This window comes from Scophthalmus maximus, chromosome 12 (assembly GCF_022379125.1).
Source record: "Scophthalmus maximus strain ysfricsl-2021 chromosome 12, ASM2237912v1, whole genome shotgun sequence".
NCBI classification, from domain to species: domain Eukaryota; kingdom Metazoa; phylum Chordata; class Actinopteri; order Pleuronectiformes; family Scophthalmidae; genus Scophthalmus; species Scophthalmus maximus.
The window spans coordinates 8,818,354-8,839,202 of record NC_061526.1 but is presented as its reverse complement, the minus strand read 5'-3'; the positions used below and the strand labels follow the sequence as shown (position 1 = coordinate 8,839,202).

Sequence of the window (20,849 nt, the reverse complement as noted above, 5' to 3'; positions counted from 1 at the left end):
AGCAGAGTTGTGTCTTGGATGAAACTGTTCAACAGCTGAAGCGATGTGAACACACATGACGGAGGAAGAGGCACAAAGAGAGGAACCAGGGATGAAGGTCACACCACACTCACCCAGCGAGTGGGAGGATAAGTGTCAATCGCCATGGGTCCTGTCCCCTCCTCGCCGGTTACCATGGATACCTGGCATGTTGTAGGTCTCCACGGCGGCTAGCGGGAGGCCCGTCGATTGGCCGAGAGCAACTCTGTGCTCAGCAAATCATTGCGCAGTGCGGGGTAGAGAGAGAGGGGAAAAAAAAACCACTCACTCACATTAACACAAAGGTCATAATTAGATTTCAGCAAATTATATTAGAGGAGAGAGAAGGAGGAGGAGAGAAGATGAGGTCAAGACAGAGAACGGGTGAAGAAGAGGTCAAAAGGATTTTTAGAACGACATTGGAGGTGATGATGATGAGGAGGAAGAGACCATCACTTTCTGTCTTCTCTAGGTCAAAAGGTCAAAATTCAACGTCTGCAGGATTTCATTTTTTAGTAAATTAAACACAGAAAAGAATGTAAGAATCTATTATTAATTAATAATTTAATCATCACAAAAAGACATTTTTCAGTTTTTACAGTTTTTTTATATATATATATATGTATATATATACTATATATATACTATATATTGAAAATATGATATAATTTTTTTCTTTATTAGATAAAACAAAGAACAATCTCAATAAAACCACATGAGCAACTTTTGTCCCCACAACTTTTTATACCAAAAATCTGACTATTTATGGTGTTTTTCCTTTATTCAACCAATTTATAGCTTTAAATAACTCATACCCATACATACACTATATATTTATATATACATAGTATATATAAAAATTCAAATGATGTGTATGTATAAAAACCTTTATATTATATATTAATTATTATTGTTGATTTGTAAATAAAACCCAAGAACAAATTTGATGAAAAGACATGAGAAACTTTTGTCACAAAAAAAGACATTCTTCAGTGTAAGATGTTTTTACACAGTTTTCATACATACTATATATATATATATATATATGTCTTCTTCTTAGTTCATAAGATAAAACAAAGAACATTTTTAATAAAACCACATGAGCAACTTTTGTCCCTAAAACCTATTACACAAAAAATTCTGACCGTTTATGGTGTTTTTTAATTACATTTATGTTTGTTTTTTTTACTTTGGTAGGACAAACAGGAAGTGGCGTGACCCGCTTGTGTTCAACTTGAAACCGTAGAGGAAGAAGAGGAAGTAGAAGAAGAAGAAGAAGAAGAAGAAGAAAAAGAAGAAGAAGAAGAAGAAAGGGGGCGTGTCCGCTGGGTGCTAGCCTGCGTGCTAACAGCGAGCTGCTCGAAACTTCTTACTTTCACTTTCCCGACCGTCGGGAGCAGCGTCCCCGCGAGGAAGAGCGCGGCCGCACTGCCGCTTCCTGGAAAACGAAACTCACACCGCCCGACATTCGCCCTCGATGTGGTGATTCAAAACGGCACGGTGAAGGAAACTCGTCGCCGGCGGCGTGTGGAGGAAAAAGTTTGGGAACCCGCGACCGCGAAGAACCGTCGAGAGCAGCTAGCTTCCAGCGGCTAGCGCTAGCATGGACGGCGGCGGAGGAGGCGGAGGACACGGACACATGCCCGGCGAGGAGAAGGGAGCGGAGAGGCTGATGGACGACCACCTGAAGTCCATCGGTCTGCATCGGAAGAAGATCGCCAAGGACGGGTCGTGCTTGTTCCGAGCTGTCGCCGAGCAGGTGAGGGGATGTGAGTGTGTTGTTGTCGGGGCGAAGTTTCCTGACGAGCCGCAGGGTGACCAGCTTTTTTTGATTTCTCCTCCTCCCTCGGGTCGAGTTAGTCGTGCTACGGGAGGCCATCGAGTGTCTCGTGTCAGCCGGATGGACGTCAAAGCACCAATTAATCATTTAACAAAACTGTCAAAGCGATTGGTTCATATTTTAGAAAGTTACAGCTCCTACACTTTTAAATTAGGACATTTCTGAAGGGACTTCCTGGTTTGAGGCTGAAGAAGAAGAAGTGGTTGTCAGATATGACGTTTTAATTCAGATATGGCAGTTAATTAGGGATATTAGTGTTAAACTAACACTGTCCAATTAAATTAAAATGTAATAATGTTTTTGGAGAACGGAGTTTGAAACTTCCTGTAGAAAAAAATGTCCATGAAAGTTTCTAAAAACACATTTAAGGAGGATTAACTGCTTTTACATTAGACTCCATCAGCTCATCGTTCCCTAATAAACTGTCAACTAGAGCTTTTTTATTTATTATTATTATTATTATTAATATTATTATTATCTTTTGACGTCAGCAGTGTTACCCTAAATGCGGTTGACCTTTGACCCCCTCCAGGTTCTGCAAAGTCAAAGCCTTCACACCAAAGTTCGTGCCAAATGTGTGGAGTTCCTGAAGTGCAACAGAGAGAGCTACGAGGCGGTACGTCCCGCACTGCACCGTCCCGCACTGCACCGTCCCGCACCGTACACCGCCCGCACTGCACCGTCCCGCACTGCACCGTCCCGCACTGTACCGTCTCGCACTGTACCGTCCCGCACTGCACCGTCCCGCACTGCACCGTCCCGCACTGTACACCGCCCGCACTGTACCGTCCCACACTGTACACCGCCGCCACGCCAAATTACAGAAGAAAAATATTGAAATTCGATCGTCTGGTCGATAAAACATATTAGTATCTCTGTGTGTTTGTAGATATCAAACTCTTATTTGACAGAATAAATCATGTAGAACAGATGTGTATCTATCTATGTTTATATTACTAGACAAAAAGTTTATTTGTCCTATATTTAACTTCTATGTGTTTGGTTGTGTTTTCTCTTCATTTATAATAATTTATAGACTTGTCAAACTATAAAACATTAAAAGCTTTGAGGTAGAATTTATGAACAAATTAATTGATTAATAGAATCATTTTTACTCTTGTGTGACTGTTAAATATCTTTTGTTTCACTTTGACACTAAAATCCATTTAGTTTATTGTTAAATCTTCGGTGGTTCTACAAAACAAATCTCATCAAATCATCTGTGAAATATCACAAAAATGGAGAATTATGTCGCATGGTAATTTTTTGGTAACCATGAAAATGGTCCTAGAGGTCGATCACCACTGGATTAAATAAATGTTCCATCTTCATCTACTCCGACCCATAATTCTGATTCATATAGATATGGATATATATATTAGAGCCCGACAGATATGGATATTTGGGGGGCTGATGTCGGGACGTACAGGATTCCTGATACCAATACATTGGCCTGTGTGTGTGTGTGTGTGTATATATATATGTGTATATATATATATCTATATATATATGTATATATTTTTTGTATCTGTCAATGATTCCTGAAGATGTCGCTATCAAACCTTTATGACAAAGAAATGTAATTGAGGTTTAGCCATAAACCATATCATAAATGACTATAAATTGTGAAGGAGTTTCAAATACAACCAAATATCGACTAAACAGAAAATAATCGTTGAACTAATTGAAAAAATAATAGATTAAAAAAAAGAATGGATAGATTCATAGAAAAAATTGTCGATAGATTAATCGCTAAAAAAAATCATCATTAGCTACAGCCTCAGATTAAACGCTGTCCGTGTCGTCGTGGTCGTCATGGTTACTGGTGTCTGTTGGGTTGCAGTTCATCGAAGGCGACTTTGAGGATTATCTGTGGAAGCTTCAGGATCCTCAGGTAAAAAAACACCGTCACTTACGATTCACGACTTTGTCAAATACTCATCTGCGTTAACCCCCCACCTCAGATTTACTGATGTTTGAATTAAAACGTGTCGTATTGTGTTTCCTCATAGCAATGGGTGGGAGAAGTGGAGATCAACGCGCTGGCCGTCATGTACAAGTGAGTAACGTTCGCTGCGAGAATTATATTCTCGGCTCTTTTCTGTTGCCACGGGGTAAAAAAATAAAATTCACAACACGAGAAAACCAGTTTGAGTTCTGACGGTAAAAATCCATCAAACTGGGAAAGAAAAGAATCTGTCACAGACCAGGAGTTAAAAAAAAGAAAAGATGATTCAGTTTAACACATGGCTGCGTTTTCCTACAAGACCGAACTCCGTGTCATTGTTCCAGCAAATGTATTTAATCCACATTCACACATGATGAGTCACCGATGCTGCATCATCGGGCCAATTCCAATATCTACTGTAGCTCCACCCCTCTCCTCCTCTTCCTCACCGTCTTCGTCCTTCTCTCTGCGTAGGAGGGATTTCCTGATCTTCCAGGAGCCTGGAAAACCTCCCGTCAACATCACAGACAACAACTTCAAGGACAAGGTCAGAAAACGTCCAGGACCATCAAACCACACTGACCTCCACGGCCAAACTGCAACGTACTCATCGTAGAACCAGAAATAATCACCACCACGTGACCGTTCACGTGCGCTGGTTATGTGGTGTAAACAGGAAGCAGAATGTTTACTCTGCAGTTGGTTGCTAAGGGAACAACAGTGGTGAAAAGTAAAGAGCAGGGATTTGTTTTCGTGCGTGCGTGTCTCCTTTGTCCTCGTCCTCTCAGTATCACGTTGGCTCAGCAACAGTGTAGTGAATTTTCTTCTATTAATTATTTCACCAGACGTCACACCCAAGAAGATGAATAATAATGAGATAATAATAATAATAGATACTAATCATTTTTCTTCCCCTCTCTCTCTCTCTCAGGTGCGGTTGTGTTTCCTGAACGGGAATCACTACGACAGTGTTTATCCCATCAGCCACATCAAGAACGCCGCTCTCTGCCAGTGTGAGTTTACCGGGACATTCATATTATATATTAATATTGTAAAGTTTCTTTGGAGCTGCAACGGTTAATCGATTAGTAATCGACTACTAGATGAATCGCCAACTATTTTGATAATCAATTCATCGGTTCAAGTAGTTTTTTATGAAGAAAAAAAGTCAGAATTCTTTGATTTCAGCTTCTTAAATATGAATATTTTCTGGTTTCTTTGCTCCTCTGTGACAGTGAACTGAATATCTTTGGTTCTTGCACAAAACAAAAACATCATCTTGAGGTTTTGGGAAACATGATCGTCATTTTATGGATCGAATAACTAATCGATTAATCGAGAAAATAATCCACAGATGAATGTTGCAGCAGATTAATGCAAACACAGTCAAAATCTAAATCGTAGTAATATAAATACTTAATTTTCCGGATCTGCTTCAGAATTTCATGGAATATCTGTTCAGTAAGGTTTAAATAATCCTGCTAAAATTAAAAAAAGGTGACCAGTGTGTGAGCTCCTCCTCCTCTTGTCTCCGGCAGCCATCTTGTACGAGCTGCTGTACGACGGCGTGTTCAATGTCGACCGCGGCTCCCTCGGCCCGTGTCAGCGGACGGGACGAGCCTCCGACTTCCTGAGCGACGACAACATGGCCGCCTGCGCCAGCAGCGACGAGTCCGACCAGGACGCCGCCGAGCCGCTCCGGTAGGGAACTCGCTGAAAAGATGCATTTTTATGTTTTTATTTCTTTTTCCTGTATGTTCGATTTGACCTCGATCTTCTTCCGACTCCTTAAAGAGTATCTGCAGATATATACATTTAATTTTATTTCAATTCAGATGTTGTTGTTTTTTTATATTAATAATAAAGTTTGTGGTCTACTTTAAAGATATCAAGCTTCAATTACATTTTTTTTGTTATTAGGGTTTATTAAAGACATCTTTGGAATCACTGACATAAAATATATTATATATATATAATCTCTACTCCCTAATATTGGTATCGGCTCTAATTAATATGTTTTGAGCATAGCCCTTTTTTTTTACTCAATAATAATTATAATTATCATTAAACTAATTGATTTGATTAAAGGTGAAATAAGCTGGAGTAAATTTACTGTATCCAATTGCTTCTGTGTTTACCTGTTTATTTTTTTCGTAAATATTGATTTACTCCTTTGGTTACGTGTTTGTTTTTTTCTCGCATAATGAATATAAAGTGTGTGTGTGTGTGTGTGTGTGTGTGTGTGTGTGTGTGTGTGTGTGTGTGTGTGTGTGTGTGTGTGTGTGTGTGTGTGTGTGTGTGTGTGTGTGTGTGTGTGTGTGTGTGTGTGTGTGTGTGTGTGTGTGTGTGTGTGTGTGTGTGTGTGTTTTTTACAGGGTTGAAAATGGAACAAGACACAACAACCAGAGCTACAGGGTATAAAAAACACAGACAGAGATAGACAAACAGACACATTGAATTCCATCAAAGTCTCTAGTACATACCTGCCTGATAATACTAAATAACTGTGTGTGTGTGTGTGTGTGTGTGTGTGTGTGTGTGTGTGTGTGTGTGTGTGTGTGTGTGTGTGTGTGTGTGTGTGTGTGTGTGTGTGTGTGTGTGTGTGTGTGTGTGTGTGTGTGTGTGTGTGTGTGTGTGTGTGTGTGTGTGTGTGTGTGTGTGTGTGTGTGTGTCAGGGCCGTGGGCGTGGTCGACCGCTGCCCGAGAGGGTGAGACGTTCACTGAACCCGACTCTGCTCAGAAACATCGAGTTCGACGTATGGCACAGCAGCAAGAGAGGTTCATATTTACATTTATATATTTGGGGACAGGATCTGTAAATTCTCCACAAATTTTTCCACAGAAATGTGTTTCGATTGATTGTTTGATTAATTTATTTTTAATATTGTCTGTTTTTATTTCAGCTCAACAGAAGATGGATTTTTGCATCGCGGCTGGGATGCAATACACGGTGGGAGACCGCTGCCAGGTGTGTACTCATGACAGAATATTCTAATAACCACTGACTTGTGTTGTAATGATTATGTTTCCAGTCCTATTCAATTGTAGGATTTTTAAAGTTTATTTTCATGGTTTTATTTACATTATTGTGTGTATGTGTGTGTGTGCAGGTTCGCCTCGAGGGCAGTGGGCGGAGCTACAACGCGACCGTCAAGGAAGTGCCGACCATCAACGACAACATGGTGACGGTTCACATAGAAGAACTGGGCAAGAGGTAGGACACAAACACACACACACGACATCACACAGATTCTTAATCTGTCCAGTCGGGAATCATAATTAAGAACAAACGTGTTAAACTCTACAGTTCATAGTTGCATCATCATTGTGTCGGGAAAAGTTGAGGAAAATGTCCGAACCACAGTGCATTGGTTGATGTACTTCATGATAATGTTTCCAGTCATATTCAAATTCGCACATAACGTCTGTTTATGTTCATGGTTTTATTTACATTAGTGTGTGTGTGTGTGTGTGTGTGTGTGTGTGTGTGTGTGTGTGTGTGTGTGTGTGTGTGTGTGTGTGTGTGTGTGTGTGTGTGTGTGTGTGTGTGTGTGTGTGTGTGTGTGTGTGTGTGTGTGTGTGTGTTAAGACACGTCCCTCTGTGGAGTCTGCGTCCTCCCAGCGACGACAGCAGTTGGAGCAAAGTGGTCAACAAGGATAAGAGGCTCAGTAACGGATGTGGAGGTGATGGAAACAAACACACACACTCATTTCTAAAAGTTTTTAACACACCTACTTAAATATCTCCCGCCCCCCTGTCTCTCAGATTGGGAGCGGGGTAAAGGCAGAGGCAGGGGGAAGCCCGTCCCGCTGCTGCCGCCGCTTCTGACCTCTGTCCTCCAGGCTGCGGCGCCGGGCCCCAGTGGGCGTGTGCAGAAGCAGCACTCGTGGCCCCCGCAGGCCACCGTAGAGGAGCAGGGTGGGGCCAAGCCCAGCAGGTCAGGGTGCACACACACTGTAATCAATACATGTATATTAACAACACATCATTCTATCAGCCATGAGGAGCATTTCAACGTCTTTTCAGCACATTTACAACCTTCTGAATCATTAAATGTGTATTTTGAACGTTACAGCAGGTAAAACTATTCTCGCAGATGACAAATTAAAAGTTTTGAACCTGTAGATCATCAGAAAGTACTGTAACGTGTCTGTGTGTGTTTTTTTCTACAGGAAGTCAATGAGCACTGCTGACTCGGCGTCTTTCGGCCTGACGAAGGACCAGCGTAGTGCCAAAGACGAGGAGGACCTCAACATGGCGCTGTTGGAGATCCAGCTCCGAGACGAAAACAGCTTCCCCGCCCTCGGGGTGAGTTCCGAGGCTGGGACGCGGCGTCCGACTGTCGGGCTGCAGCTAGCCACCAGGGGGCGATCCAGGTGATTTGGATTCACTTTGTGTTTTTGTTGTCCTCAGACAGGGGGGCAGGGCGACGGAGGGAGGAAGAAGGGAGCACAGAGGAGACGATCCCAGAGAAACAAGATGGTGAGTGGATGTCAAAGAAGGAAAAAAACTGTTTTTGTCATTTTGTATATTAAAGAAGAAAAAAATAGTTTTTTTTGTGGTAGTAATAGTAGAGAGGAAGGACCATTCAACCGCACCCTCAGTTTCTGTTCTTCCAGATTCAAACGCGACCTCAAGAGTTTTCAAACTAAAACCAAAACGCTGACGCCGGGAGATGCGTCACGTGGTCATGTGGTCGCATTCCACTCACGTTTCTCTTGTCTTTGCTTCTTTTTTCTTTTTTTCACAGAGTCCGGTAGAAGACGTCAGAGCAGCGTCGCCCTCTGCTGGCGAAAGACCCAAATCCTCCACTCCACCAGCAACTACCACTGCTGCTGCTGCACCTACTGCACCCACCAACCCCACCCTCCTTCCTGCTGCTGCTGCACCTACTGCACCCACCAACCCCACCCTCCTTTCTGCTGCTGCTGCACCTACCCCACCCACCAACCCCACCCTCCTTCCTGCTGCTGCTGCACCTACTGCACCCACCAACCCCACCCTCCTTCCGGCTGCTGCTGCCCCGGCGACTAAAACAAACGCACAGAGGAGTTCTCCTACTGCTGCTGCTGCTAAACCCTCCGTGACGGGTGGAGCCCTGCCTCCCTCCGTCCCGTGCTCTGCCTCCGTCTTCTCCTTCCTCACCCCGGTTCTCCCCACTGCCTCGTCACCCCCATCGCTACCCACCCTCTCCTCTCCTCCTCCTATCTCTGCTTCCCCTCCCCCTCCCTCCTTGGTACCACAGCCCACCTTCATCGCTCCCATCGCTCTGTCCCCTGGCGCCGCTCAGGGCTTCCACCCGCCCTCCTCCTGCCTCCACCGCACATCCCCACCCGTTCCTTCCCTCCCCCACTCCCCCAGTCCACCCACCTCCTCTCTTATCCATCATCCTGCGAGTCGGGTCCGAGAGGCTCCTCCAGCTGCAGCACAAACTCCAAGTAAGAAATCAGTCTTGACTTTTTTGATTCTCTACTTTTTTTTTTCTTCTGTCTTCTCATCTTGTAGTTTAATTTCTTCTCTCCGCTTTCAGATGCTTTGCCAGATTCTGGAGGCTGTCTGACCAAATCTCAGGCCTCCCAGAACCAGAGCCACATCCCTGTGTCCCAGACCCAGACCCCAGTGACCCACACCGACGCTCAGACACCGGCTTCTCTTCCAAAGATTCAGTACTCGATTCCCCAACATCAGTCCCTCACTGAAGTGTCCCAAAACCAGATCCAGGATTCTGTCCTCCAGCCTCAGGCCCAGTCTGACATGGTCCAGATTCAGGCGTCACACCCTCCTCCGGGAGCTTCCTACACCCTCACCCCCCAGGCCTCCGTGCCTGTCCCTGGCTCGGCTCAGCCCCCTCACCCCTCCCAACTCCCACATCCCTCCCTCTGTGTCTCCGCCTCCCCGACCCATCCGCCTCTCCCCGCCCAGACCCCCGACGCTCGGTTTCAAACCGAAGGCCCGCGCCCTCCGGCTCATCCTCCCTCCCAGCAGCCTCACCCCGCTCATCACCCCCAGTCCATCCCAGGGTCTGTTCCTCTACAGAGCCTGGCCCAGCTCTACCAGGACCCCCTGTACCCAGGGTTCCCCCAGGGGGAGACGGGGGACATGGCCCAGACTCCGTCTTTCTCCTCCAACATTTCAGGGGACGACCTGCCCCAAGGTGAGCTGGGAAGTTCAAGGATAACGTTAGTAGGAAGGTAGTTTTCTTCTTTTTTCAAACAGAGATTGACAAGTGTTTTGTTTGTTTCCTCTGCAGACTTCAACATCTTGAGGTTTTTCTTCAACCTGGGCGTCAAGGTACGACGCCGAACGAGTTCAAAAAATATCTGATACCGAAACGTCGACAGACACATTGTTTTCCCTAAATGTTGGTCGTTAAATACCAACAACAACAACAACAACACTTTTGAGACAATTATGCAACAGAAACACTTTTAAAAGTAACTTTTATTTATATTGCAATTTTCAAACCAAAAGACAAAGTGAAGAAAGGAGGACATTTTAATCAGATACACATGAAGTAGGACAACAAAAGGACAGTTCTGTTGTGTCTTAATTTACATACATATGGCATACATACATAAATAAACAGTTTTTACCACTAAAGGTCAACAGACCTGCAGCCTGTTTGATTTTAAAAGGATTTCATAAATATTTGTGATGTCAAATGTTAATAAATCCAAAACGAAGAGATTTTAACAGATGACGAACTGTTTGTCTTAATATTGTTGAATTCTGCCTCATGTGAGAGTAAAGCTCATCTCAGTTCTTTTGCATTTTCAAATATAACCATTGTGAGGAAACTGTATTTTGGACGTTTATCTTATTGGCTGATGTGTTGGTGAAGTTTACATCTGACGTTGCTGCACTTGATTAATCCCTGAAACTTTTCTCTCAAAAGCAGAAACTGAAATTCATTCCCTCTGCGTCTGCTCTCTTACCTCCAGGCGTACTCGATGCCCCTGTTCCCCCCCTACCTGTATCTCCTGCCCCTCCAACACGCCCACACCCTGTGCCCCAGGCCCCCCTCCCGCTCCCCCTCCCCCCACTGCCCCCCCGCCAGGCACCAGGAGTTGTACCCTCCGACATCGGCGATGCCTCAGTACGGCCGCCAGGCCCCCCTCGCTGAGCCCCCCCGTCCAAGCGAGCCCTCTTCCTTCGTCGAGCAGGGCGGTTACTCCCTCGCTCAGCCTCCTCCCCACAGGATGCCCTGCGCCCCGCTTCCATGGCAACAGCACCAGACGCCACCGCCACCCACAAACTCCAACTACCCTGTTGGGTATCCTTCCTCAGCTCCACCCTACCCACTTCCTCCTCCCTCATCTCAGGGGTACCACCCAGCTCAGAGCACAGGTCACCCGCTGTACCCCCCGACCATGCCCCAGTACCCCCTCTCCTCTCTGGGCTACCAGTCTTCATCCACCCCTGACGAGCACCACGGGGCGATGGAGCAGCTTCAGCCCCCAAATGGGGATGTGGTGCCGGGGCGTGGACCCGGTCCTCTGGACGGTCCCGCTGCCGCTAACGTGGCTAACGCTAACAACAACAACAGGGCAATGATGCTTCCTGGTGTCAACAGTTTTGGTACGAGGAAATAAAATGTTAACCAAACATTTAAATTTGCTCAAAACTTCCAATCAAATGTTTTCAACTTCACTGTGATGTATGACGATAAAAGCACAAAGGACTTCTGGGTAATGAAGTCCATGGATTTAAGACGTAAGCAGCTTTTATTGTCTTTGCAGTTGAACGAAGCCTGTGTTCTCTGTACCGACCAGCAGGGGGCGACTCCACCGGTTGTTTCTATAGAAGTTGTATGAGAAAGTTACTTCTCACTTGATTTTGAATGACGGTAAAAACATTTGAAGCATGATGTTCATTTTGTACATTATGATCCATGTAGAGTCAAATAGACGATTGACAGCTGGTTCCATCCAATAGGGTGCAGGTTGCAGTGTCCTCGAGCTCAGTCAGGCCACACCCCCTGCCCCTCCAAATATGCGTATATTGGAATATCAATAAAAGGTTTATTTTGTTGTTATTATTTTTTTCCCATCAGCGCTGAAGAACGAGCAGGGAGAGAGTTTGACCAGAACCGTGCTGCTGGTCGACCCGCCGCTCAACAACAGGCCAATAGTACGACAGTATCAACACACACACAAACACACACACACACACACAAACATAATGTATGTAAGAAACAGAAATATGAGCAATAAATAAGTGAATGATTAAGAATCGTAGTTTTGGGAGTATTGACGATTATAATAAAAGTAATATCTGCTTCTCTCAGCTGGCTTTGGTCTCAAACTCCAGTGACCCCATCTCCATGGCGACCATGAATCCCTGCAGCAGCCCTGGTTCCCCGTCGCCCTACGGCACAGTCTCCAAGACGACCGTCCCCGGCGACAACGCCGTCTACCGGGTCCACCCGAGTCACTTCAACCCCGGCAAGACGTACATGAGCCGGGAGATCCGCCCGCCAGCCATGCCCACGCTGGAGGCCCTGTCCGTGGGCTGCGGCATGGAGGAAGACTGGGAAGAGCCAGAGGGATTCAAACCGACGACCCTGAACAACCCCAGGGGGGCGAAGAGGCCCTACAGAGGCGGCCGTGGGAGGGGAGGCGGAGCCTACGACGGAGGTAGGGGTGGAAACAGGCGGAGGCAGGGCGGAGAGGGGTATCACTACGGACAGTACGGCCCCGCCCACAGGGGGCGAGGGTGGTGAGAAAGCGCTCGGCCAATGAGAAGAGAGGACAGCGAATTTGTAATTTTCTTTTTTTTCGCGTCGCGATCTGATTGGTGGATGGGTCCTCTCTCTGTCAACGTGTCGTCTTCTGTTACGTCTCAAAGTCTTCCAGCTCGACGCTGGCGGACGAAGACTCGAGCTCATTGTTGTCTCGCTGATTAGCTTAGCATGTTAGCAAGCGCAAGTTCACACCTAATTTTTACAAAAACATTGAACTATGGATTTAAAGAGTGTGTTTGTTTGAGTAGGGCTACAACGACTACTTCTATTAATGAATCTGTCCGTCCATTTTGGTCCCACGTCTTGAAAAGATCTTTTTCATAGCACAAATATAAAATATTCGGCATTTTTTTTGCGTTAAGAGTATAGCTGCGTATAATTTTCCATCACGCTGAATTTGTCATTAAAAGGAATAGTTTAGACATTTTTGTTAATCTCTGTGCGCCAAAGACGATTCTACAGTTTAGCAAAACCATAAATTGTCATTATTACAACTTTTTTATGCCAATCAAACAAAGGGCCAGTAGGTGGCTAGCTTAGTTTGGCGTTAAAGCTGGCAAGGTGGAAAAATTAGCCCAAATGTAAAACCACAAATTTTCTAACACAAATATTTTTTTTAATGCTTCGGTTTTGTGCACATATTTAATCACGCCGGATGGAATGTTGCTACCTGTTAGCTCCTCTAAGCTAACCATCTCCTGCGACTGCTTCATCTTGAGCAAGAATAAAATCCCCAAATGTTTTGAACTATTCCTTTAACTGTCGGTGAAATCCCCGATTTTTCTGGCGTCCCTTGAATGCAGCGTTGTCCACGGAGCACTAGACATTATATACGTATTCCAGGTGTGTTAGCAACAAAAAGAAAACATCTGACTTCACTACAGATGTAGGAGTTTGTGTCGCTGCTACAAAGCTACAGACGAATTGTGTGTTTGGACTTTAGGTTTTTATTTGACTGGTTTGTCTCGTGTCTTGTTTCTCTCTTTGTCTCCTGATCGACTCCTGACTGTAGAGATCCAGTGCCTTACTTTTTTCCGTCTTATTTCTTTTTTTTCCTTGGTGGTTGAGAAACACTGCTGTACAGAACAAAGGCTGTGTGTTGTCGGTGTCTTTGGATTTTTTTTCTGTGTGACTGAATGAATTAAACTTTGGTTCAGGTTATCGCTGTTCTCTGGTCTGATCAATTCTCGTGGATGATTTTTGTCCCTTATTGTACTTTCACAATGATGATATACGATGACGTTTTCAATCACGATAATCCGTTATTCATTTCATAACAGGGACATTTGTGTGTTACAGCAGAATATCAATACTATATACAGAGAAGTAATAATAATTCAAATAAAGTATTGCACACTTGGGGTGGGAGTCGTTCTCCATCACTGATGATCCGGGGGACGTTGGCCTTCCGGATCAGCAGTGTGAGATGCTGCTCCTCCACCAGACCACTCCATGGAGGATGGCTGAAGCCCCCACAGTGTCAGAGAAGGTCCCCGAGCCTTTTTCATATATATAAATATGCATGGACGTTGTCTGTGAACACCCAGGTTCTCTTTCTGCCATACTAAACTATGCCGTTTTGACCTAGACCGAGTGGAGAGTGAAAAGCTACGAGAGCATCTTGGTGTGACGGAGAGGTTAAGTCTGCGGCTGGAGAGTCGACCGTTCCTGGAGACGCCGGTTCACAACCCAGCACCAGACAAACAGATAATAAATTCACCATCTCATAAGAAATTGACGAGGTCCAAAACCCAAAGTGAAGATCTCCATACGACGGGTACTCTGTGGCGAAGTGGGTTTGTCTGCGACTGAAGAGTCCGCCGGTCCAGTCGGCTGGTTCAAGTCCACCTGGGCAATACTACCTTGAACATAAAATCCAATCTGAAATGAGGAGAGTAGGTGCAAGGGATGGAGAATAGGATGGATAGGAATGAGGGAGGGGAGTGAAGGATAGGAAAGGGACGCGGAAGATGCAGAGGGAGTCGGGTGACGATAGTGGCTCGAGGGGGTGACAGACAGGAAGAGAGGGAGGGAGTGGCGATGGGGCGTGAAACCTTTTTTTTTAAACAAGCATTCCCCTTAACTTGTGTACTTCTTTTCTTCCAATGATGTTTTTTTTTTTCTTTTTAAATCAATTTTTATATTTCTTCTATCTTGTTTCTACTCTGTAGCACTTTGAGATTGCTTTTAGCAATGAAAAGTGCTCTATAAATGAAATTTATTATTATTTTTATTATATCTCTATGTTTCCCTTCATGTTTCAATAGATTATCATAGATTATCACCATCAAATAAAGAATACACATTGTACCTGTGGATTGGAAATCATTCACATGCATGAGACCCCACGACAATCTGAGCTTGACATGATCACTGTTGCAACGAATATTAATAACTTTATCTTCTTAATTTGTTTTGCTGTGCATTTACTTGTACTCATTTAAACGACTAGTTGCTGTTTTTTCTCTCAATCAGTGAATCCGATAGTTGTTTCCTCCCCGTGACGATGACGTCATCCTTTAGCGGGTCAAAGTGGTGGAATCCGCCTTTAATTGATTGGCAGCTTGTGATTGGAGTTGGTTGCACCTGGGCAGACTCAGGCAGCCAATCAGCGGTCACCCTGCGCACTTACAAAGACAAGTGGGCGGCGCGAGCGAGGACTGAGACACGAGGAGCAACGAGTCAAGTTCACCTGGTCTCTCACCTGGTCTCTCACCTGGTCCCTCACCTGGTCCCTCACCTGGTCCCTCACCTCATCCCTCACCTCATCCCTCACCTGGTCCCTCACCTGGTCTCTCACCTGGTCTCTCACCTCATCCCTCACCTGGTCTCTCAGCTGGTCCCTCACCTGGTCTCTCACCTGGTCCCTCACCTGGTCTCTCACCTGGTCCCTCACCTGGTCCCTCACCTGGTCCCTCACCTCATCCCTCACCTGGTCTCTCACCTGGTCTCTCACCTGGTCTCTCACCTGGTCCCTCACCTGGTCCCTCACCTGGTCTCTCACCTGGTCTCTCACCTGGTCTCATCCACAGTCAGACCCAGTGTCTGCGCCTCTCTAGTTCACAGACCCATTTTTGTGTGTTGTTTCTAAACTGTTTCAATCGGTTAGTGTCGTTTTACAGGCCGACGCCCAACTTGTTACACAATAGGACATGTGTGACATGAATCTGCTGAAAATACAGTTCGAAAAGTTTTTTATTATTTCAAAAAAGTGAATCAAACGTCATCTTTGGACAGAGAACTCGTGAGCTGTGTAACATTGTACTCACACGTGGATTTAAAATGACTTCATGGATTCTGTCAAAGTTTGTTCATTTAACGTAAGCGTATTATTTCGTGCACAAAAACAGTACGAAGCAACGTGTGGCAGCATCGGTCGACCTACAACTTACTGTCGGCCCGTGGTCATTTCTTGCAAAGTGTCTCGTCCCGTTGCTTCGTCCCAAAGCTGAAACCACCGGATGTCCCCACCCTCTCCCCCAAAACCCCAAAGATTCACCTGGCTGCACCAGGACATACATTCAAAGGCCGTCCTGAGGAAGTCCAGTCATCAGTCACCATGTTGTTCTGAAATAACGGTGGGGCTGGTCAGATGTGAGGTGGCAGGGGGCAGGAGCAGCACATCGGGGTCAAAGGATGAAGCCTCGGGGAGAAGTCTGCTCTCCGTCGTCGTCTCAGCAGAACGAGAGCGAGGCCAGAGTCTGAACACCAGAGCGGCCACGGCAGCCGCTGTCACTCCCATTGACGCCGTCAGTCCCAGTGTGAGGTACAAGCGGATCCTTCTCAGACACTCTGGTTGTGGCCTCGCTGTCCGCGTCTCAGGTCTGGGCTCGTCGGGAGCTGCTGCGGGAGGACGTAGGAATGTTGGACGTCGGTGAAAGAGGAAACAACACGGAACAAGACAAAATCTCTCAACTGGAATACAAAAGCACAAACACTCGATTGTTCTCTGGTTCCAGCTCCTCGAATTCAAAGTGTCGGGGACAGTCAGTCAGGGATTTTGTGAGATCTGAGCTGAATGTCTTGACAACTATGTGCTGGATGTAAGAACAGACCTTCACGATCAACTCTGGATGGATTTCAGTATCTTCTGATCATCATCAGGTCATTTTTGAAAAATGTTTCCTGAACTGAGCCATTTACAGTTGACGGTGACGATCGATGACTGTGTGTAAAGCTGGATGATGCGTCTCGACCCCGTTGTACAAACATCAAAGTGGCAACGGACGACATTGGCGAACCCTAGTGTTTCCAGGCGGTATAACTGTGTGGTCGCTGTTCAATTCAATTCAATTCACCTTTTTCTGTATAGTGCCGAATCACAACGTCCATCGTCACAAGGCTCTCTACTTCTTGAGGTCGAGACGTCACAACATCACAGAGACAACCCGACTGTTTTCACTATTCTACCAAATCAACCGTACCAGTGACAAAGAGTCGACATTTGTCGCCGTCCCCAAAACTTTTTGTGCTGACTTCACACAGGTACAGGCCCGAGTCCTCGGTCCGGACTCTGGACACACTGAGTCGGAGTCGTCCTTGTCCCACGGCGTCGTTGTCACACTGGACTCGGACCTCGACGCCCTCGCGTAGGTGATACAGGACCTTCGAGTCTCTGTTGTCGACAACCAGATCGCAGAAGATGTACAGGAAGTCACGGGGGCCGACGGCTTCACCTGGGAACCTCCATTCCAGTGTGACCATGTCGTCCTCCTCGGCCTGATAGACGCTCGGTGTCACTGTGGGGACACGCGGGGAACATGAGGACCTGCATCATGTCATCATTACTCAGTTAATGGACGATAAAGTGAAGGTGTGAACTGACCACAGACACAGGAGGTCAGGACGACGAGCAGCGGGATCCAGGAGATCATCTTCGCCCTGTGAGAGGAGACAGAGTTAGACGACGTCGTCCAGTCTTGAGGATATGTGACAGGGACATATTGCAGGAATCCATAGGCAGCGACAGTCCTCATTGTATTTGTATGTTGTTATGGTGTGTTTATTATGGATGGCGTCTCCTATGGAGTTAGAATTGGGTCATTAATACAGCGCCCAAACAAATGACTCGCGAGCAATCTATGTGGTTTCACACGCGCAGATTTAACCATCGCGCGCAGATTTAGATCCCTTGAGGCTCAAGAGGGTCTGCTCTCGCTCGCGGGTTATTTCTGCGCTCGCGGTGAAAGTGTCAAACACTTTGGGGGCGGAGCCTCTGGACTTTGACTGACAGCTCTTGGGGAGCCTGCAGTTGCCAGGTTGGATTTTCACGTAGGTAGGATGCTGTTGGCAAGGCGAGAGACAGTGGCCGCATCAGCAGTGTGACATCTTCGTATATCAACGATCAGCACCCAGGCATTTCCACTTCTAGTGACTTTATTCAGGGAGCTGGCAGAACATGATAACATGCCCAACGTGGGGGTAAAGCCTCTCATGCCTCCGGCCACATACCCTCTCTCTGCTTTGGCTTCACGTACTTCCCTTTCCCGCGAGCGAGAGCAGACCCTCTTGAGCCTCGAGGGGTTTAAATCTGCGTGCGATGGTGAATATATGCGCGTGTGAAATCACTTACATCGCTCGCGAGTCATTTTTTTGTGCGCTGTATATATGACCCAATTCCGGCTCCATAGCCTCCGGCCTTATTTGACTCTTCCTACGTTTCACACGTGTTGATGCTCTTAAATAAAAGGAATATCACATCTCATCTGTTGTCTAAAGCCGCAGTGACGTGTCTCTGTCACAAAATGGCGGCGGCCAGGTTGGATTTTCACGTAGGGAGGATACTGTTGGCAAGGCGAGAGACAGTGGCCGCATCAGCAGTGTGACATCTTCTGGTCACATTCTCCTTTCTACCACTGTCAATTTCTGCATGTGAGTTTTTTTAACACTGACTCTTTTTATATTACATGTTTGTTGAGCTGAATTATTTTACATAGAATTTGTGTTCCAGAAGGTGTGGTCCTTGGTTACAGAGCAAACAGGGTCTGTTTGTATTAATACTCGTCCTGAGCAGACCGGTTCTTCTTCTTTCCACAAAGTCCCTGTGATCTTTTCAACAACCGGCGTAATTGATCCGGTCAAATAAAAAAAAGACACTGTGAGAATTTGGATCTTGAAGATTATTCAGTAACAAGTGTGTTTGTATCCAGCTTCACAGACTTTATATTAATACACACACAGCAACAAACAAACAAAAAGGCAAATTGAAAACTCTCCTGGAAAATAAAATGAGGCAGAAAAACACCTCCAGGATCAACACGTTACCTGGTGTGTCGTCTGTGGGGAGAGGGACGGGACCAGCCGGACACGGACATCATCAGTGAGACGTTCTCACCTGTGTGTTTGTTCTCCTTCTGACGGTGGGGGCCACCGGGAGGAGTCCAGGGACGTCCCGCCCTGTGGAACGAGCTCTCTCCGGCCGCGGCCTCGTGTCGCTCCGCAGATCAGCTGTTCGAGGCGGCGCAGTGACACCAGGCCGAAGCACGCCGGAAAAAAAGTGCAAACTTAAACGTCCGTTGAAGCGGTGATGAAATGCATCCCTCGGCGTACAGCTGAACGGACTTATATATATAAGTATATATATATATATAAGTATATATATATATATATATATATATATACTTATATATATATAAGTATATATATATATATATATATATATATATATATATATATATATATATATATATATATATATGTATATATATATATATATATAAGTATATATATATATATGAACTGAAGGAGGGCACTGAAGGAAAGGAGGGAACTGAAGGAGGGAACTGAAGGAAAGGAGGGAACTGAAGGAGGGAACTAAAGGAAAGGAGGGAACTAAAGGAGGGAACTGAAGGAAAGGAGGGAACTGAAGGAGGGAACTGAAGGAAAGGAGGGAACTGAAGGAGGGAACTGAGGGAAAGGAGGGAACTGAAGGAGGGAACTGAAGGAAAGGAGGGAACTGAAGGAGGGAACTGAGGGAAAGGAGGGAACTGAAGGAGGGAACTGAAGGCGGGAACTAAAGGAAAGGAGGGAACTGAAGGAGGGAACTAAAGGAAAGGAGGGAACTGAAGGCGGGAACTAAAGGAAAGGAGGGAACTGAAGGAGGGAACTGAAGGAAAGGAGGGAACTGAAGGAAAGGAGGGAACTGAAGGAGGGAACTGAAGGAGGGAACTAAAGGAGGGAACTGAAGGAGGGAACTGAAGGAGGGAACTGAAGGAGGGAACTGAAGGAAAGGAGGGAACTGAAGGAGGGAACTGAGGGAAAGGAGGGAACTGAAGGAGGGAACTGAAGGCGGGAACTAAAGGAAAGGAGGGAACTGAAGGCGGGAACTAAAGGAAAGGAGGGAACTAAAGGAAAGGAGGGAACTGAAGGAGGGAACTGAAGGAAAGGAGGGAACTGAAGGAGGGAACTAAAAGAAAGGAGGGAACTGAAGGAGGGAACTGAAGGAAAGGAGGGAACTGAAGGAGGGAACTGAACTAAAGGAGGGAACTGAAGGAGGGAACTGAACTAAAGGAGGGAACTGAAGGAGGGAACTGAAGGAGGGAACTGAAGGAAAGGAGGGAACTAAAGGAAAGGAGGGAACTGAAGGAGGGAACTGAGGGAAAGGAGGGAACTGAAGGAGGGAACTGAAGGAGGGAACTTAAGGAAAGGAGGGAACTGAAGGAAAGGAGGGAACTGAAGGAAAGGAGGGAACTGAAGGAAAGGAGGGAACTGAAGGAAAGGAGGGAACTAAAGGAAAGGAGGGAACTGAAGGAGGGAACTGAAGGAGGGAACTGAGGGAAAGGAGGGAACTGAAGGAGGGAACTGAGGGAAAGGAGGGAACTGAAGGAGGGAACTGAAGGAAAGGAGGGAACTAAGGGAGGGAACTGAAGGAGGGAACTGAAGGAGGGAACTGAAGGAGGGAACTAAAGGAGGGAACTGAAGGAGAGAACTGAAGGACCCTCACCTGGTCCCTCACCTGGTCCCTCACCTGGTCTCTCACCTGGTCTCTCACCTGGTCCCTCACCTGGTCTCTCACCTGGTCTTTCACCTGGTCCCTCACCTGGTCTCTCACCTGGTCTCTCACCTGGTCCCTCACCTGGTCTCTCACCTGGTCTTTCACCTGGTCCCTCACCTGGTCTCTCACCTGGTCTCTCACCTGGTCCCTCACCTGGTCTCTCACCTCATCCCTCACCTGGTCCCTCACCTGGTCTCTCACCTGGTCTCTCACCTGGTCCCTCACCTGGTCCCTCACCTGGTCTCTCACCTGGTCCCTCATCTGGTCCCTCACCTGGTCCCTCACCTGGTCCCTCACCTGGTCTCT

General features: G+C 46.3%; 2 protein-coding genes across 2 annotated transcripts; one reads left to right on the top strand and one right to left on the bottom strand.

The window, feature by feature from the left end:
- The first annotated feature begins 1,321 nt into the window (after nucleotides 1–1,321).
- Nucleotides 1,322–13,711, top strand: otud4 (OTU deubiquitinase 4). Its single transcript, XM_047336215.1, has 21 exons — nucleotides 1,322–1,777; nucleotides 2,391–2,474; nucleotides 3,702–3,752; nucleotides 3,871–3,917; nucleotides 4,281–4,353; nucleotides 4,738–4,819; nucleotides 5,345–5,507; nucleotides 6,182–6,221; nucleotides 6,482–6,584; nucleotides 6,710–6,774; nucleotides 6,917–7,020; nucleotides 7,396–7,490; nucleotides 7,573–7,744; nucleotides 7,980–8,115; nucleotides 8,221–8,289; nucleotides 8,558–9,245; nucleotides 9,338–9,961; nucleotides 10,058–10,098; nucleotides 10,749–11,385; nucleotides 11,861–11,937; nucleotides 12,095–13,711. The coding sequence occupies exons 1-21, from the start codon at nucleotides 1,622–1,624 to the stop codon at nucleotides 12,527–12,529; spliced, it is 3,942 nt and encodes a 1,313-aa protein (XP_047192171.1). The 5' UTR covers nucleotides 1,322–1,621; the 3' UTR covers nucleotides 12,530–13,711.
- Nucleotides 13,712–15,727: 2,016 nt separating this feature from the next.
- Nucleotides 15,728–18,993, bottom strand: LOC118285199. Its single transcript, XM_035608684.2, has 4 exons — nucleotides 18,815–18,993; nucleotides 17,376–17,431; nucleotides 16,975–17,289; nucleotides 15,728–16,393 (listed from the first exon to the last, which is right to left on the bottom strand). The coding sequence occupies exons 1-4, from the start codon at nucleotides 18,865–18,867 to the stop codon at nucleotides 16,101–16,103; spliced, it is 717 nt and encodes a 238-aa protein (XP_035464577.2). The 5' UTR covers nucleotides 18,868–18,993; the 3' UTR covers nucleotides 15,728–16,100.
- Between the last annotated feature and the right edge of the window lie 1,856 nt (nucleotides 18,994–20,849).

What these genes read in the sequence shown, in the direction of transcription:
- otud4 (XM_047336215.1), top strand. Translation starts at nt 1,622, where the DNA reads ATGGACGGCGGCGGAGGAGGCGGAGGACACGGACACATGCCCGGCGAG. An exon ending in ACAACAACTTCAAGGACAAG is followed by an intron (nt 4,354 to 4,737) that starts GTCAGAAAACGT and finishes TCTCTCTCTCAG; the next exon opens with GTGCGGTTGTGTTTCCTGAA. An exon ending in GCTCAGTAACGGATGTGGAG is followed by an intron (nt 7,491 to 7,572) that starts GTGATGGAAACA and finishes CCTGTCTCTCAG; the next exon opens with ATTGGGAGCGGGGTAAAGGC.
- LOC118285199 (XM_035608684.2), bottom strand. Translation starts at nt 18,867, where the DNA reads ATGATGTCCGTGTCCGGCTGGTCCCGTCCCTCTCCCCACAGACGACAC. An exon ending in CCTGACCTCCTGTGTCTGTG is followed by an intron (nt 17,290 to 17,375) that starts GTCAGTTCACAC and finishes GTGTCCCCACAG; the next exon opens with TGACACCGAGCGTCTATCAG. An exon ending in ATGTCGACTCTTTGTCACTG is followed by an intron (nt 16,394 to 16,974) that starts GTACGGTTGATT and finishes GTCCTCCCGCAG; the next exon opens with CAGCTCCCGACGAGCCCAGA.